The sequence below is a fragment of the Mytilus trossulus genome, chromosome 11, assembly GCF_036588685.1.
Source record: "Mytilus trossulus isolate FHL-02 chromosome 11, PNRI_Mtr1.1.1.hap1, whole genome shotgun sequence".
In the NCBI taxonomy this organism is placed as follows: Eukaryota; Metazoa; Mollusca; class Bivalvia; order Mytilida; family Mytilidae; genus Mytilus; species Mytilus trossulus.
The window spans coordinates 20,566,648-20,584,728 of record NC_086383.1 but is presented as its reverse complement, the minus strand read 5'-3'; the positions used below and the strand labels follow the sequence as shown (position 1 = coordinate 20,584,728).

At 32.0% G+C, this 18,081-nt stretch overlaps 1 protein-coding gene across 2 annotated transcripts in view; it reads right to left on the bottom strand.

Annotated features, from left to right (window-relative positions):
- The window catches only part of LOC134690836 (leucine-rich repeat and coiled-coil domain-containing protein 1-like), a 177,246-nt gene that overhangs the window by 2,733 nt on the left and 156,432 nt on the right, over positions 1-18,081 (bottom strand). For both annotated transcript variants that reach the window (XM_063550944.1, XM_063550943.1), the window contains exons 8-13: positions 15,566-15,768; positions 14,615-14,674; positions 9,297-9,512; positions 7,510-7,650; positions 4,607-6,509; positions 3,201-3,245 (exon numbers count right to left, since the gene is read on the bottom strand). In XM_063550944.1, coding sequence (XP_063407014.1) covers positions 3,201-3,245; positions 4,607-6,509; positions 7,510-7,650; positions 9,297-9,512; positions 14,615-14,674; positions 15,566-15,768 — 2,568 coding nt within the window. The remainder of the gene's footprint in view (positions 1-3,200; positions 3,246-4,606; positions 6,510-7,509; positions 7,651-9,296; positions 9,513-14,614; positions 14,675-15,565; positions 15,769-18,081) is intronic.

The window sequence follows — 18,081 nt, the reverse complement described above, 5'->3', positions numbered from 1 at the left end:
TTTTTTATGGATATTGTGGGATACTAATCAGTGACAAAATCAATACGGGACCTCTTTTCGAAACTAAAAGATGGTTTTTAAAATAACAATTGCCAAATAAAAAAAGTGCTTGGTATCCTAGTAATGGGTTGAATTAATGCCATGTCATCAAATATACACATGCTTTCCTAAGGAATGACCATTTTCTAAAAGACCATCCAGGACAGATTTTAATTTTCATTACATGTGTACTATCAAAGTTTGCAAGATACATTGGAAGAGGACCTAATTCAAACTGGAGAGCCTTTTGCGCAACCAACTATCTTGTCTGGGCTATGACAAGCAGTCGACATTTTTTTTATCTGCTCTCAATGTTTTGTTGTTCTTATCAGCCAATAACTGCTTGTCTTTTATTTCCTTTTTTAAAAATGTAAGCAATGAAAATCTTTTAATTGTTTTGAAGATATCGGTTGACTTTTGTATAAGCCGTTCATTAATGAAAATGTTTGAAGCAAATTTTCTTTTTCATTCGCGTTTAGAAGGTTGCACATTAATTTGGAAGAAGCAACAGAACCCGAAAACAAGCCATATAACTGCTCAGATTTGGCCAGCTTTGCAGTGTCTGAAACAATTTCATAACATCAGTTTTGTCTCGCTTCATTCGAGTTTTTTAAAGTTCTTTTCGTGCGGATGTTTCAGGGTTACCCATTCCTACCAAATCTCGAATTTTAAGGATATTGAAGCTCTTTCCACTGCTGGTGGACGTTTCGTCCCCGAGGGTATCACCAGTCTAGTAGTCAACAATCTGTGTTGACATGAATATCAATAATTTGGTCATTTATATAAATTTTCTGTTTATAAAACTTTGATTTGTTCGAAAAACTAAGGATATTCTTATCCCAGACATAGACTACCTTAGCCGTATTTGGCACAACTTTTTGGAATTATGGATTCTCAATGCTCTTCAACTTTGTACTTGTTTGGCTTTACAAATATTTTGATATGAGCGTCACTGATGAGTCTTATGTAGACGAAACGCGCGTCTGGCATACTAAATTATAATTTTGGTACCTTTGATAACAATTTCATGTACATTTAACAACCAACGCTTATCAGAATCTTTATTCAAACTGAAAACAACAAAGCCATTTTTTTTGTATCTCTTAGAAACCTAAGAACGTAAAAAGTATGGCCAATTCTCATAACTGGCTATTTGACGTTTATTCAAAGCGATGTTTGTCGATTGAATGACTTAATAATCTTAAGTCAATCACTACATAGCTAAAACACAAAATGTAATCAAGCACACTTTTATTGAGTTCGATAGAGTGCACCTTTTCTGAACGCAAAAAAAAAAAACACCTTAATTTGTACTTTTTCAGTAATATTTTGTTACACATTCACTTTATAAAATAGTTAGTCTCACCAAAACATCATAAATCGACATTTAAATGTGTGTTTTCAGTTGCAAATTGTTAATGCTTATGTGTGAATGCATTGTACATGTTGTATACTGAATCAAAGACGGTAATTTGATGATTTCCGTAATTTTACGAGTATTTGCACGTACATATATTTTATCGAATATTTCATATTTTAGACGATATATAAATACTGCAAATGATTGAAACATTGTATAATGATTAATTCTAAAGTTTAATTAACTAAAACGGGTAAATGTATAACGAATTTCGTTATGAAAGGAAAAAATATGCCTTAATTTAAACCCAAAAAAATCGGATTGTTTGTAATGTAAAAAAAAAATTTTTAAGACAAAAAATCTTCAGAGTAATATTAAATATGATAGTTTTGTATCTGTTTTAGTTGTTTACACCTATACTTTATTTATTTTTTAGTCGCTTTATATCAAAAAATTTATTTAAAAATTACTTAGTCGTGATTGCTAAATGAGGGGACCATTGAAAGGGACATTTTTAAACCTCTTTTGGACACTTTTTTTTCAGTCTAACACCCTGTATTTTATCAATAAGATAATGAAGTTGAATTCTATCAAAAAAAATAGCGGTACCCTGGGGTGTAACACAAACTCCTTAACTAGAGGGCTTTTGAGGACTAGCTGATGGACTATATAGAGACTTCTGGCTAAGTGTATATATATTTTTAGTCAATGGAATAAAGGGGCTTTCTGTAGGATACATGTAAAAATATTTGTTCAGAAATTTTTTGTTTAGTGTATCCAGTAAGTTTTTACAACCATGCCATAATAATTTGTTGTTAAAGCTAGTTCTTTATGGATGGACCACTCATATTTGCCAAACAAATATGAGACTAAAAGGCTTATTACTCAAATTCAAACTTCTAAAAAATCATTTGTGGTATTAACATTTTGTAATACTGTCCTTTATTGGCCCCCAGACTGATTCACATTTCTTTGAACATGTAGTTAAGGTCAATGTGCTTGTAAGGTTTTTTTCCAATTTGTTGTGAATTTATTTCATTGAGGCCTATAAACGTATCCTGTTTCCCTGGTTATTTCTTGTACAACTCAATTATCATTATACACAGTGTCTCTTTTTAATGCCAAAATGATGAAAGCTGTCAGTCTACTACAATTCCATTTTGATTGCAACTTTAAACTGAATGTTATTGGCCCCCAGACTGATTCACATTTCTTTGAACATGTAGTTAAGGTCAATGTGCTTGTAAGGTTTTTTTCCAATTTGTTGTGAATTTATTTCATTGAGGCCTATAAACGTATCCTGTTTCCCTGGTTATTTCTTGTACAACTCAATTATCATTATACACAGTGTCTCTTTTTAATGCCAAAATGATGAAAGCTGTCAGTCTACTACAATTCCATTTTGATTGCAACTTTAAACTGAATGTTTGTTTATTATAAACTGGTTACTGTAGGTTAATTTATATGCATGCTTACTTTATTTTGCATTATAATGTTCCTTCTAGACATTGTATATAATGATAATTAAGTTATACAAGAAACTGTACAAATATGATCGATTAGTGTTTGATTACCAATCTGATCGATAAGTTAAGTCTGGAATACTGCTTTGTGAAAATTGTAATTATCAAAATGCTAATACTGGATAAATGAAGCGAATACAATTGATCTTTACAATTTCTCACATTTTTGTTTGAGCCAATATATGCTTGACCATAAGTTAAGACCCCTATATATAAATTGTTGAAATAGTATAATAATCTAAAGTAAATCCAAATTTGCCAACTTTCCTGTCACTAACCTTTTAAAATTCCTCTTTTCTTTGCACTGCTCACTTTATTGCCTTCTATAACATAAAAAAAAAATCTTTAAGAATTTTTTAAATCTTTAAACATAAGTGTTTATGATGTGCCATACAAAAATGATGATATGAGTATTGCGGTCAGAATGCCAGTTCTCATAGTGGCAAATTGCCACTATGAGAACTGGCATTTTGATATCTAATACATATATCTGTATGCAGATTTTCCTGAATATTGTAAAACTTAATCCTATTTTTTTGTCCATTCTTCTAAAATCTCAAAAGTAAAAATACATGCAATAATTTCTGAATTTACAATAGACGATCACAATTTAATATCTTAACCCATTTGATTTATGATTAGTTTCCCCTCTTTCTGGTTGATTGATAACTATTAAATACATATTCAGACATTGAAGATGAAAAATTGAAAAGCTATATAAAGCATTTCTTAAAGTCCACTAGAAAATTATCTTATAATTAATATCTTTTACTAAAATGTTGTTAAACAATTTTTATCCTGAATATGTAATTATATATGAGCTGCGTTGAATATAAATAAACATTATACAAATAAATATCAAATTGAATACATCAATTAAGTTAAACCTATTTCAGGTTAAAAAAAAATTAAAACTCCCTTTCATGTTTTTCCTTAATTTTCATGGGTTCCAATTTTTGTAGGGTGAGGAGAAATAATATTTAGGTGGATGTTTGATTTTATTGTTCGCCAATCTACACAGCTACTTTTGCATAGGTACTATTTAGGTACTAAAAATCTGTAGTACTGGAAATTTACTTTTAATATTCAGTACTATTCTGTTACTTTAAAATTATTGTAATATTTAGGTACCTGTATTTTACAGTACTTAATTTGTACTTTAAATTTAGGTGCTACATATTTTTGGTTACTACCATTACGTTTTCAGCATGTTGAAAGTTTTTCTATTTCAAATCTCTTAAAATTATGATTTTCAAACATGGAATATTGTATTATTTCTGTACCAAAATATTTATTACAAATCAAGTACTGTAAAATACAAGTACCTAAATATTACAATAATTTTAAAGTAAAGAAATAGTACTAAATATTAAAAGTAAATTTCATGTACTAAATATTTTTAGTACATAAATAGTACCTATGCAAAAGTAGCTGTGTATGTATATATAAAAATTGTACTTCGTTGACCATTCACAAAAAAAATTTGTTGACCATTCACAAAAAAAAATATTTGTTGACCATTCACAAAAAGAAATTTCATGGACCATTCACGAAAAGAAATCTAACAAAATTGGTATCCAATGAACAAAAAGAAATCTCTAATATAAGGTTTCCCCATTAAACTAACCTGGCTTTTGTTTCATAGAATTAAATTTTTCCTTATTAGGTTTCAGCATAAACTAACCTGGCTTTTGTTTCAGAGAACTTATTTTTTCCATTTTAGGTTTCAGCAAGGCTTTATACCGACTGTACGGGCTAAGTTTTGATACTTCTGTCATGTTGGTGTCACTACACCCTGCTTTATTTACATCTTTCTGATTGTCTCTGGCAGATGGACCAAGAGAGCACCCAGCAATGGGCCCTGTAAGACTTGATACTTGATTATCAGCCGATGACGATTTTTTAACGGGATTTTCATCAGATTCTTGGAAATCTAGAGGATTTTTGGCACTATTGTTCATATTAAGGCCTAAATTCTCTTTGTAAAAGTTAGATCTTCTTTTAACAAGTGACAAAAAGCCCTTACTACTTGGACTTGAACTCTTGACCTTTGGGCTTTCTGTTTCCACTCTAAATCTGCCAATATTAGTACACACTTTTTCAGTAGGTTGCAAATACTCAACAAATTTTAAAGACTTTGGTACATCCTGGTTGTCTCTAGGTTTAACCATTTTGACGCCCACAGTATTTTGTAAATTACCAGAATTAATTTTACTTAAATATCCATCAACATGACTTTCGTATAAACTCATTTTCTTTGGTGTTTCTCTCAATGATCTATTTTCTTCCATGACTGTAGTTTGGTCTTTGTTTGACTTCTCTCCAATTGAGTTTATAACAGAACATTCTCTATTTTTGTTCTCGGTACTATACCCATATAAAATATTCTGATCTTTCATTGTTTTTTCTTTCCTTTTCTCAACAACAAAATCGTCCTCATCACTTTCATCTTTGGACACATTTGTTGATCCAGAAATAGTCCTTACTTCTTTCTCGCGAACATTATTAGACACATGACCCTCTGTGCTTGTTTCTTTATAATTCTTTCTTTCCTCCTCTTTACCTAAACTTTTCCCTGGTTGAATTACGTTGTCTTTCTCTGTTTCATATAGTTTTAAAAATTCTTTGTTAACAGAGAATGCCCTATACATACTTTTTATGCCTTGATTATCTCCCTTCTCACCAAACTCACTTTCATGAGGCATTTCTACGGGCTTATCCTTTTTAGAGGAAACTAAATACTCTGTTTGAAAATATGATTTACAACCTGTTTCTGTCCTATTTGGGCTGAGTGATTGATGTTTCAGTGGAGTATCATTCCTATATAATGCATTTGATTGCTGTGTTTCTGTTCTATTTGGGCTGAGTGACTTATTTTTCAGTGGAGTATTAAGACTATATAATGCAGTTGATTGCTGTGTTTCTATTCTAACTGGTATGAAGGACTTTTTTTTCAATGGAGTATTATGACTATATGATGTATCAGAATGCTGAGGTTTTGGAATAATGGAGCAATGATTAGCACTTTTAGCACTGACTTTTTCACCTGATTCCTGAGTTTCTGGAATAGTAGAAGAACTATTATTACTTTCCTCACAGACTTTTTCATCCTTTGCATTGTCAGAAGACAAATATTTCTCCATTCCATTCAGAGGTGTCATGGTTTTAGTAACTACAGGACAAATATCCCTTTGATCAACTGAATCTGATTTTCTAACCAGAGTTATCTCTCTTTCTTTGTTAATTTGTAATTCTGGCAGTGATTTTGTTAAAATGAATTCTTTTTTTATTTCAAGACAAAGATCCTCGTCTTCAGCCTCAGCCTCAGTTTGAGCTGACCTATTAATCAATGATGGCTCCCGTGTTTGTGTTGCAGAAACTGCAAGAGCTGGTGCGTAAGTCTGAGAGGAGAATTCAGAACATGGTGGAGGATCTGTCTGTGAGGTGATATGGTAATGTCTTGGCTGTTCTGTTTGGTTACCAAAGTTAGATAACTCTGGTTGTATCTGACATTGAGAATCCTTCATGTTTAACATACATAGATCTGTCTGGTATTCTCCATTTTCCTTGGGAACCTCCAATATCGCCTGTAATAAAAAAATATTAAAAAATTAAAAGATGCAAACACGTAGAGTAAATGATTCGACCAATATGTGATGCATGTACAATAGCACTCATTTTAAGCTTACAAGGTAGAAAAGTATACATAACAGTAAAAATCTATTAGCAGCATTTTTATGCAAGCTTTTTTTCTATGTTCAGTGGACCGTGAAAATGGGGTATAAACTCTAATTTAGCATAAAAATCAGAATGAACATATCATAGGGAACATGTGAACTAAGTTTCAAGTTGATTGGACTTCATCAAAAACTACCTCAACCAAAAACATTAACCTGAAGTAGGACAGACTGACGAACGAACAGCCTCACAGACCAGAAAACATAATGCCCATAAATTGGGCATGAATATAAAGAGATTTTTTTTCTTAAAGCTGTTTGAGAAAGTATTCATCAGTATAAACAATATAAGAATTGTAAGTAAGTATAATTTTGTTGCTTCTAAACATTACCAAATCAAACATTCATTAATCAATACACCTTATTGCTAATCCCGGCTGACCCGGCCGCTTGAACTTTTGACGCATTCAACAATCACTTTTCCATTGTGGCTTCAGATATTTTGAATTGTGACATCAAGATTTTACAGGAACATGTGTGATATCCAGTAATGGCAGACAAATAGCGATAAGGTGTATATGTGGAAAATTAAAAAAATGTTCTTAACTAGTCAGAAACAGTTTAGATGCATTATCAATAAGAAGAAAACTACAGCATATCCCTTTTAAGCTGGTTGTGCCTTTACTGTAAAAGGGAAATTTTAATATATTTTGCAAAAAAATAGTGAATTGCATATATATATATATCTAGAAAGCAACAATATTGTCATGAAGGGCGACATAATAGTTGGAGGCAGGAATCATACCTCCAGCCAAAAAAATACAAATCATCATATTGAAATAAAAATTTGCAAAGATATCTATATTTATCGTATGAATTCTAAAATATCCAAAAATTTAACACTAGTCACCTTTGCTGCATTTAATTCCTCTGACAGTCTGAAGTTCTGTACTGACCATGTTGTATTAAGCTGCTCCAACTCAGCCTTGTCGGATTTCTCTGTCTCCAATTCTTCTGTCAACTTGGTAATTCTGGATTTTAAGTCTTCTTCCTACAAAATTTATATTGTCTAATTGTGAAGATTCATACAATTGTACATAGCCAAATTGAAATGTAAAAAAAACAAAAAAATGTTACCTGTATGTGTATCAGTGTAATAATATAAGTATTTGTAAACAGAAAATTAAGTAGTTATTCAATGCAACAATTTATGCATCACACTGTAAAGCAAGTGCATACTTATCGGAAGACTGATAATAAATTTCAGTAAACTAGTAAGTTAACTTAGATGTGAAAAATTTCTTGGGACAGACAGATGAACACATACAGACAGAGGTTTAAATTTACTCCTTTCCTTTGTAGGGTACAAAGAAATAACAAGAGTGCACATGCTTAAATGTGTTGCCTTCTTTACTTTTCATTGATTTTATGTTGATAGTCCTAAATATAAAGCTTTACTACAACTATCACATACATTTAACATGATCCAAGAAAATGAGGACAAGGTCATATAAACCAAACAAGAAATACACCTCACAATCATTCAATACACCAAATATAGTTGACCTATTGCTTATAGTTTCTAAGAAACAGACTTAACCATGAAAACTAAACATAACCAATGAACCATGAAAATGAGGTCCATATCAGTTGAACCATGCCAGACAGACATATACAGCTTTCAATTGTTCAATACAACAAATTTATTTGACCTATTGCTTATAGTTAATGAAAAACTTAACACTAAGCAATGAACCATGAAAATGAGGTCAAGGTCAAATAAAACCCTGTGAGACTGACATGTACATCTTCAAATATTTCCATGCACCAAATATAGTTGACCTATTGCCCATAGAAAAAGAAAAATAGACAAAAACTCAAAAACTTAACTTTGACCACTGAACCATGAAAACTTTGTCAAGGTCAGATGACACCTGTCAACAAGACATTTACAACTTATAATCATTCCATACACCAAATATAGTAGACGTATTGCATACAGTATAAGAAAAACAGACCAAAACACAAAAACTAAACTATAACCACTGAACCATGAAAATGATGTCAAGGTCAGATGACACCTGCCAGTTGGATATGTACACCTTAGTCCTTCCATACACGGAATATATTAGACCTATTGCTTATAGAATCTGAAATATGGACTTAACCACCAAAACTTAACCTTGTTCACTGATCCATGAAATGAGGTTGAGGTCAATAGAAAACTGGCTGACGGACTATAGTTATCCTATTACTCATCATAAGACAGAAATTAACATTGCAAAAAATATTTCTAGAAGTGGATGAACAATGAAAAAGAGGTCAAGGACCATGAACATGTGACAGACATAAACTTCATAACATGAGGCATCTATATACAAAGTATGATGCATCCAGGTCTTCCAACTTCTAACATATAAAGCTTTTAAGAAGTGAACTAACACCATAGCTGCCAAATTACTATCCCTATGTCGACCTTTTTGCAACAAAGGTTGCAGGCTCAACAATACACTACTGTAAAATTATATATAATCAGTGCGACATTTAGATATTAAACAAAAAAAAAAAAAATGCCAGTTGAATTATCATGATTTTATGAGAAGCTATATACAGATATATGTAATATCAGAAACCCTGCAATCATTATTGAATTCACAGTACATGTATTAAACTGTTTATGGAAAGTATAAAGTCTACCTCTTTCTGCCATTTTTCTATGGATTCACTGTGTACTGTTTTTTGTATATCTAGTTCTTTGTGCAGAGAATCTAATGCAATCTCAAGCTTTTTCAGTTTTTCTTTACAAGTCTCTAATTCAATTGACAATGACTTGTTTTCCCTTTGATGTGCCTCAGCATTTTGTAGATGACGCTCTATCAGCTTGTGAGAATCTTGCAGTTTTAATAATGTTTCCTGTAACAAAGAAAATAAGAAAAAAAATAAGACTATGAGCTGACAGTAATGAAAATAACTTTTGTTAATACTAACATGGTCATAACCAATTAGACAGCAACCTAACAATAAATTTACAGAAAGTAAACAAATTTTATATAGATTAGACCGTTGGTTTTCCAGTTTGAATGGTTTTACACTAGTAATTTTGGGGCTCTTTATAACTTGCTGTTTGGTGTGAGTCAGGGCTCAGTGTTGAAGGCAGTACATTGACCTACAATGGTTTACTTTTATAAATTGTTATTTGGATGGAGAGTTGTCTCATTGGCACTCATATCACATCTTCCTTTATCTAAGTCTTAACACATTTAACATGTAAACTATGCAAAACAGTAAAGTCAATAAATACATCATGACTGAGGTGGCAGGGTCAAATAATCTCCACAGAAAATGAGATGTGATAATTCTTATACAACTGAATACCAAATATCATGGAACTACCACTTATTGTGCTTCCCCATTAACTGACCTTAATCATAAACTAAAACATTGTTGCCGCCACAACTAGAAACAAACATGTTTAACCCTGCCGCATTTTTGCGTCTGTCCCAAGTCAGGAGCCTCTGGCCTTTGTTAGTCTTGTATTATTTTAATTTTAGTTTCTTGTGTACAATTTGGAAATTAGTATGGCGTTCATTATCACTGAACTAGTATATATTTGTTTAGGGGCCAGCTGAAGGACGCCTCCGCGTGCGGGAATTTCTCGCTACATTGAAGACCTGTTGGTGACCTTCTGCTGTTGTGTTTTTTTATTTGGTCGGGTTGTTGTCTCTTTGACACATTCCCCATTTCCATTCTCAATTTTATTAAGTCTTGTTTTTCCAATGCAAGATCAACCCAAATGGCTAAGCCATTAGGTATAAAATAAGATCCCCATACAAAAATGTATTCAAAGATCAAAGTTGTACAAGGAAATGCAACACCATGTTTTATACTACTACATCTTGATACCAAATATGTCAAACAATAAAATAGCCTGAGTCAGGTTGTCTGAAAATATTTTAAAACAAGAAACCTTGCTTCTAAAACACTTAGATAGGGACGACAACAAAAGTTCAATATAGGATAAAAAAAAATTAATTCAGATAGTTTTTTTACTGACCCCCAACCCCCCTTTTAACTTATTTTGGGAAAAATTGATTGACCAATATATATATATGTAAAATCGATGTAGGATAAACAAAAATTGCAGCAAGTTTACCCCCTAGCCCCCAAACAATTTGAACTAATTTTTTTATCCTTCATTGATCTTTTGATGTTGTGCCTTATCTCTTAAATGAGAAAAGATTATATGCCTTTTTTCAATCATCAAATGCCCTACCTGTTCAGATCTAGAGAAGGGCAAAAAGACCTACTTAGTGACATAGTGATTAAATTATGTCTGTACTTTTGCGGGAATTCAAGGTTTTACACAGGAATTCAGATAAGACCCTTGTTGGGACTCTGGAACTCATTATTAATCTTTTTCAGGGTTTCAGAATAGAATATTGATATATGCTTTACTGTTTTTAAAGGAATTCTGACACCCTCGATCTACCACCCCATAAATAACAAGAGGCTGTCACAACGACAGCAAACCCGATTTATTAGCATTTATTTGTGTCCTGGCAATATCACAAGAACCATTACTGATGATTGGTGAAAGTTAAAATTGTCAATATCAAATTTGACCTCTATTTTGTCATCAGTATCAACATATTAAAATTTGAAAAGCTTAGATTGAATGGTTTGTGAGTAAATGCAACAACGTGAATGGAAACACCATTTTACGATCTTTCAAGAACCATAACTCCTGAACGGTAAAAGTCAAAATCTTCATTATTGAACTTGACCTCTATTTTGTCATCAGTAACAACATATTAAAATTTGAAAAGCTTTGGTTGAATGGTTCATGAGAAAATGCACGGACACGACTGGAAATACCATTTTTCAATCTTTCAAGAACCATAACTCTGAACGGTAAAAGTCAAAATCGTCATTATTAAACTTGACCTCCATTTTGTCAGCAGTAACAACATATTAAAATTTGGGAAGCTTTGGTAGAACAGTTCATGCGTAAATGCATGGACACGACTGGAAATAGCCATTTTTCAATCTTTCAAGAACCATAACTCCTGAACGGTAGAAGTCAAAATCGTCATTATTAAACTTGACCTCCATTTTGTCACCAGTAACAACATATTAAAATTTGGGAAGCTTTGGTAGAACTGTTCATGCGTAAATGCACGGACACGACTGGAAAGGCCATTTTTCAATCGTTCAAGAACCATAACTCCTGAACGGTAAAAGTCAAAATGGCCATTATTGAACTTGACCTTCATTTAGTTGTCAGTAACAACATATTAAAATTTTAAAAGCTTTGGTTGAACGGTTCTTGAGTTAATGCACGGACAACATTTGATTGCCTCCCGCCGGCCCGCCCGCCCGCCGAGCATCCCCAATTTAATAACCAACATTTTTGTCACAAAAATCGGGTTAAAAATTCAAAATATTTAAAAAACAAGTTAACTGTATCATTCTTCAGGAAAATAAAGGAGTAAGGCCTAGTTTTGGCCCAAGAAAATGAAATATTTGATAACTGTTTCAAATTGGCACATAATGTTTAGAAATGCATAGGGTCAAGAAATAAAAAAGAAAAACATAAAGAATTTTTATCTGATGACGTCACAATTACGTCATAATATGTACTGTTTTCACAAAAACGATGAAAAATACAGAAATTATGCAGTTTTCTTACTTTATTTCCGGTGTAGAAACATCCTGCGCAGCCGAGAAACAACAAAATAATTTAACAAAAGCTTTATTATAACTATTGGCATTATTTCACCATTAATATAAAGTTGTTTCTTGGGTGCGCACATACTTTTTCAGTCTAAAATATACTTAAAATTCGATGAAAAAACAAGGAAAATCATGAAATTTAACAAAATATGCAAATTAGGTTATGATTTGTTGCCATGGTAACTTGTTCGATGTCAAATCTGTTTTGTTTTTCTAAGTATCTTATACCTTAGACAAGTTTTCAGTTATTAAAGAAAATGTATGATAACTTTAAAATTTGCAGTAATTTTGGGCCAAATAAGGGCATTATTGCCCCTACTCCTTTATAACATCTAAGTTTGTAACATAATTTGTGCCTCAGCTCAGAACTTTGCTAATGAATGATATGAAATTGAAACAGAAACTTGAATTTGTATTCAAAACAATAACATTCAATCATCTAAGGTAAGTCTAAAGGAAAGTCAAATTAATAACGACACTCAACAATAAAACCCGTCTCCAGCAAGTACTGAGTAAATGCTGTTACATGAGAATGACATCTATTGTATTAAGTATTGATTGTCTACCCTGATTAAATAAAACACTTCCTGTTTAAATTGTCTCATTGTTTTCTGATAGGAAATAGAAATAAAGTACTGTATTGTTTCCTTATATTTCTGCTAAAATTACGACAAATTAAAACTAAGTTAAGAAATAACTTTAAATTAAGTAATGTTGTTTTTGCAGTTTTTTATGGAAGAGGACACCAGAGTGCAAGGAAAAAACCTCAACCTTCAAGAGAAAAACTGGCAATCCTTATTAGTCAATTAAGATTATAGACCAGTGCACTTGCACAAGCTAGGTTCGAAACTCACAACCTCAGTGTTGACCATGTTGACTCAGGCTAGTGATTACTATAGTAAATACTTAGACCATTTGGCCCAATCGCTCACCTTAATTTTTTGGTTAAATCTCTCATCAATGATTATTTTGGCTTTTCAATTTATTTAAATGTTCTTTGAATCGTCCTATTTTCTTCATTTGCAAAAAAAAATCATTTTCTCCTATGTTCTATTTTAGCCATAGCAGCTATGTTTCTTGACATACAAGGAAATAAAATATAAAATTTATACTAGATACTCTGAAACTCATTTAGCCTAAGTTTGGCTGAAATTGATACAGCAGTTTCAAAGGAGAAGATTATTTAAAGTAAGTCAACATGATGAACAAATTGTGAAAAAAGTCTTTAAAGGGCAATAACTCCTTAAGGGGTCAATTGACAATTTTGGTCAAATTGACTTATTTGTAGATCTTACTTTGCTTAACATTTTTGTCATTAATAGTTTATCTGTATCTATAATAATATTCAAGATAATAACCAAAAACTGCAAAATTTCTTGAAAATCATCAATTCAGGGGCATTATACCTGAAAAACCAGTTTCCCAATTCGGCTGAAAATTTCAGGACAGGTAGACCTTGACCTAATAAATACTTTAACTTCTTGTCTTATTTGCTCTAAATGCTGGAGTTTTTGAGATATAAGCCAAAAACTTCATTTTACCCTGTGTTCTATTTTTAGCCATGACGGCCATGTTTTTTTGACGAAATAGAAAATAAAACACAAACTTTATTTTATACACCCTACTGATCATTCAGTTGAAGTTTGGTTGAATTTGATTGAGTAGTTTTTAGAGGAGAAGATTTTTTAAAGTTAGCAAATATGATGAACAAATTGTGAAAAATTGTCATTAAAGGACAATAACCCCTTAAAGGGTCAATTGACAATTTTGGTCATATTAACTTATTTGAAGATCTTACTTTGTTGATCATTTTTGCTTTTTACAGTTTATCTTTATCTATAACAATATTCAAGATAATAACCAAAAACTGCAAAATTTCCTTAAAATTACCAATTAAGTGGCAGCAACCCAACAATGGGTTGTTTGATTCATCTGAAAATTTCAGGGCTGATAGATATTGACCTAATGAGCATTTTTACTTCCTGTCAGATTTGCTCTAAATGCTTTCGTTTTTGAGATATAAGTCAAAAACTGCATTTGACCCCTATGTTCTATTTTAAGTAACGGCGGCCATGTTTTTTGAAGGATCAAAAATCGCAGCACAAACTTTGAGCAGGATAATCTAAGGAACAATCATGCTAAGTTTCATCCAAATCCATTCAGTAGTTTCAGAGAAGAAGATGTTTGAAAAATTGTTAACAACGCCAGACGATGATGACGACGGAAGCCAAGTGATGAGAGGTGAGCTAAAAAGCCAGGCACGGTAATAAATCTCTATGTACCTTATAATTAGTAGTGGACTTGTTAAGTTCCTGTTCTGTCTCGGTATGATCTTTTCTCTCCTAAAATAATCAAGTTGAACTCTACATAAAATGCTGGAAAGAACTGATAAAATAAACCTAGGAAATATAAGGATTATTACTGTTTTCAAAATGTCATTAAACTTTCATCGTGACATTGTTTTAGCGAATGAGTTAAAATGAAAAAATCAAATTTTCCTTGAGATGTAAACTGTATGTAGAGAACTGAATGATCTCAAACTGTTCTATATTCATATAAAACCATAAAACTGAAAAACTGAAAACCCCAGTTCATAATGGTAAAATTGAGAATGGAAATGGGGAATGTGTCAAAGAGACAACAACCCGACCATAGATAAAAACAACAGCAGAAGGTCACCAACAGGTCTTCAATGTAGCGAAAAATTCCAGCACCCGGAGGCGTCCTTCAGCTGGCCCCTAAAAAAATATATACTAGTTCAGTGATAATGTTTCTTTCTGTGTTTTATAAAATTCTATGTATGTTTGACACATATATAAAACGTTATTCTGTTCAACACCCATTACCAATGTATCCCTTCCATGACTTTTGCTGCAGGTAACATACAATAAATAGTGACAGAGGCATGTTTGTACAAGGACCTCTTTTTTTACTAATTGGGTCACTGGCATTTTAACATATCTTCCATGTCTTGAACCTCCATATTTTTTATTACAGTCTTAGTTGAAACATGTGTATTTAGAAACTAATATCCATAAAATTGACAATGGAAATAGGGATTTGTCAAAAGGACAACAACCCGACCAAAAAACAGAAAATGTTATTTGTATGTGTATACATTTGTTTATTTCTGTGTGGTCTCTTGTGAAGAGTCGTCTTATTCAATATTGGCAATCATACCACATCTTTTTTTTCATATGCAATAGTAAAATGATTATTTCTGTATTTCTTACATTTTCTAATTGCTGTTTCAGATTTGATAATTCTTGTTCTTGTTCGATTCTACTGCAATCTAAAGGTTTGGATTCAACCTTGACCTTTGTATCCAGAATCTGACTATTGAGAAGAGTAATCTCCCTTTTATGTTGTTCTATGATACATTTCTGGTGTTCATTTGTGTACATTAAATCTCTGTTTAGTTTCACAGCTTCTTTAACTGGAATTATATAAAAAAAACAAGTGAAACTGCGAGCTACTGCTCACTGATGATACCCCCGCCGCAAGTGGATAATATTAATAGTGTAAAAATATGCAAGTGTTCGGTAAACAGGAAGTTGTCGAGTGATGAATCTGAAAACGCATCACAGGGTATAGCTGACTTATATAAATCCTGGAACCAAATTTCAGAAATCCTTGTATTGTAGTTCCTGAGAAAAATGTGACGAAAATTTTCAACTTGGCTATCATGTGTAAAATCATACAAGTGTTCGATCTGAAAACGCATCACACGGTATAGCTGACTTAGATAAATCCTGAAACCATATTTCAGAAATCCTTGTATTATAGTTCCTGAGAAAAATGTGACGAAAATTTTCAACTTGGCTATCATGTGTAAAATCATACAAGTGTTCGGTAAACAGGAAGTTGTCAAGTGATCAATCTGAAAAGGCATCACACGGTATAGCTGACTTAGATAAACCCTGAAACCAAATTTCAGAAGTCCTTGTATTGTAGTTCCTGAGAAAAATGTGACGAAAGTTTCATGGGACGGACTGACTGACTGACTGACGGACAGACAGACAGACAGAGGTAAAACAGTATACCCCCCTTTTTTAAAGGGGGGGTATACAAATAATATATAGGATAAATTAAAGTCACCATAAATATGAGGTTTTAAATTGCATATGCTAGACCTTGCTACCCTTTGTCTTCAAAAGACTCAAAAGTGACAATCGAATAAAAAAAAGTTTTAATAAGCCAAAAAGAGGACTAAGTCAAAGAGTATTGAGAATCTAAAATTCTGAAAGGTTTTGCCTAGTACAGCTGAGATCATTTATTCATGAGTTAGAGAATGTTTTAGTGTTTCAATAAATTCTAATTTTTTTTTAAACAATTAACTTATAATTATGACAATATCAATATTAAACCATGTAAAAGCAGAAGTACTGAAACCTCCACAAGCATTGGCATCAACCAAGAGGTTGTAAAAAACCTTAACCAGCAAAGGAATTGAATCAGTGGTTGTAAATAAACTCATCAATGATTAAACTTTTGAGTTATCTCCCATTATTGCTTTGCATCACAGTGCGAAGCAATTATAGTTTCAATAGACATACACACCATCTTGAAATAATTACTGATCACTGATTGGTGACTTTATGATGCGGCTTAGAATCAGCAACAGCCATTGGTTTAAATGAGATATAAAGAATTACAAACTTTTCTCATTCAGGATAAGTCATTAAAAAGTCGGAAAATTATCTATGTGTATATCAGTTTCAACCAACTGTCATTAATTCATGTTCGTTTCATTATGCATATATTGCACACTGAAATTCAATATTAAAATATAAATTATCAATACATGTTTATTTGCTTTGTCAATCTGCATGATTTTCTGTGCTAGACAATGTTCCTTTAAGTTTTCAAAAAAGCAAAAGCATTATCTGTATTTTATAACTTCTCCTAATCTAGGCACACCTCCGGCACCCCTCCAGTCAGGCACACTCATAACCCACACTCTTAAAATTAATTTTATATCAATCAACCATCTAAAATGCAAGTTTTATTTTGGAAGAAAACAGTATGCATTCTTTACTTTTTGTTATGTTTTTATCATACTGACTCTTACAAACATATCAAAAAGATTTAATGCAAGATAATCGAAATAAGATGCACAATTGGTAACGGTGAAATTTGAAACACTTAGGAATCCTTTAAAATATTTTTGCCATTAACATTAACTTCAAGATCTTTCAAGGTAGAGAATGATAAAAAAAAAGTTCAGGGTTTTGTTCGGATTTGCAGGTAAAGTGGCCCTGGGAAATCTACAGATACTTTTCAAGACTGAAAACCTTAAAAGTCATTTGCTACAATCGGAGATAACTCATGGTTTAATCATTGATGAGCCATCTTTCCATTAAATTTTGCAACTGAGTGTGGCTACAACTATTTTATTATATGACTGATTGGTTGATTAATTAATTAATTTATTGGTGATTAACGCCACATTTAGCACTGTTCATGCCAGTCAGTTTTTGTAAGAGGAAATCACATTGTTAGTAGAGATCATTGAATTGTTACATAAAAATATCAATTTTCTAAAAAATCTCTCTCAATTCTACAAATAACATCTGTTTTACCAATATTTAAAAGTCAAAAAAAACCATTAAAATGGATTGATACTGTTAATAACTCCCACAAATCTATCTATTCCACAACACTTGAAACCTACCCTTAGATTAAATACAATAGGGAATACAGTTCTTTCTATGGATGAAAGTGTTTTATGTTTACAACCCGCTATAAA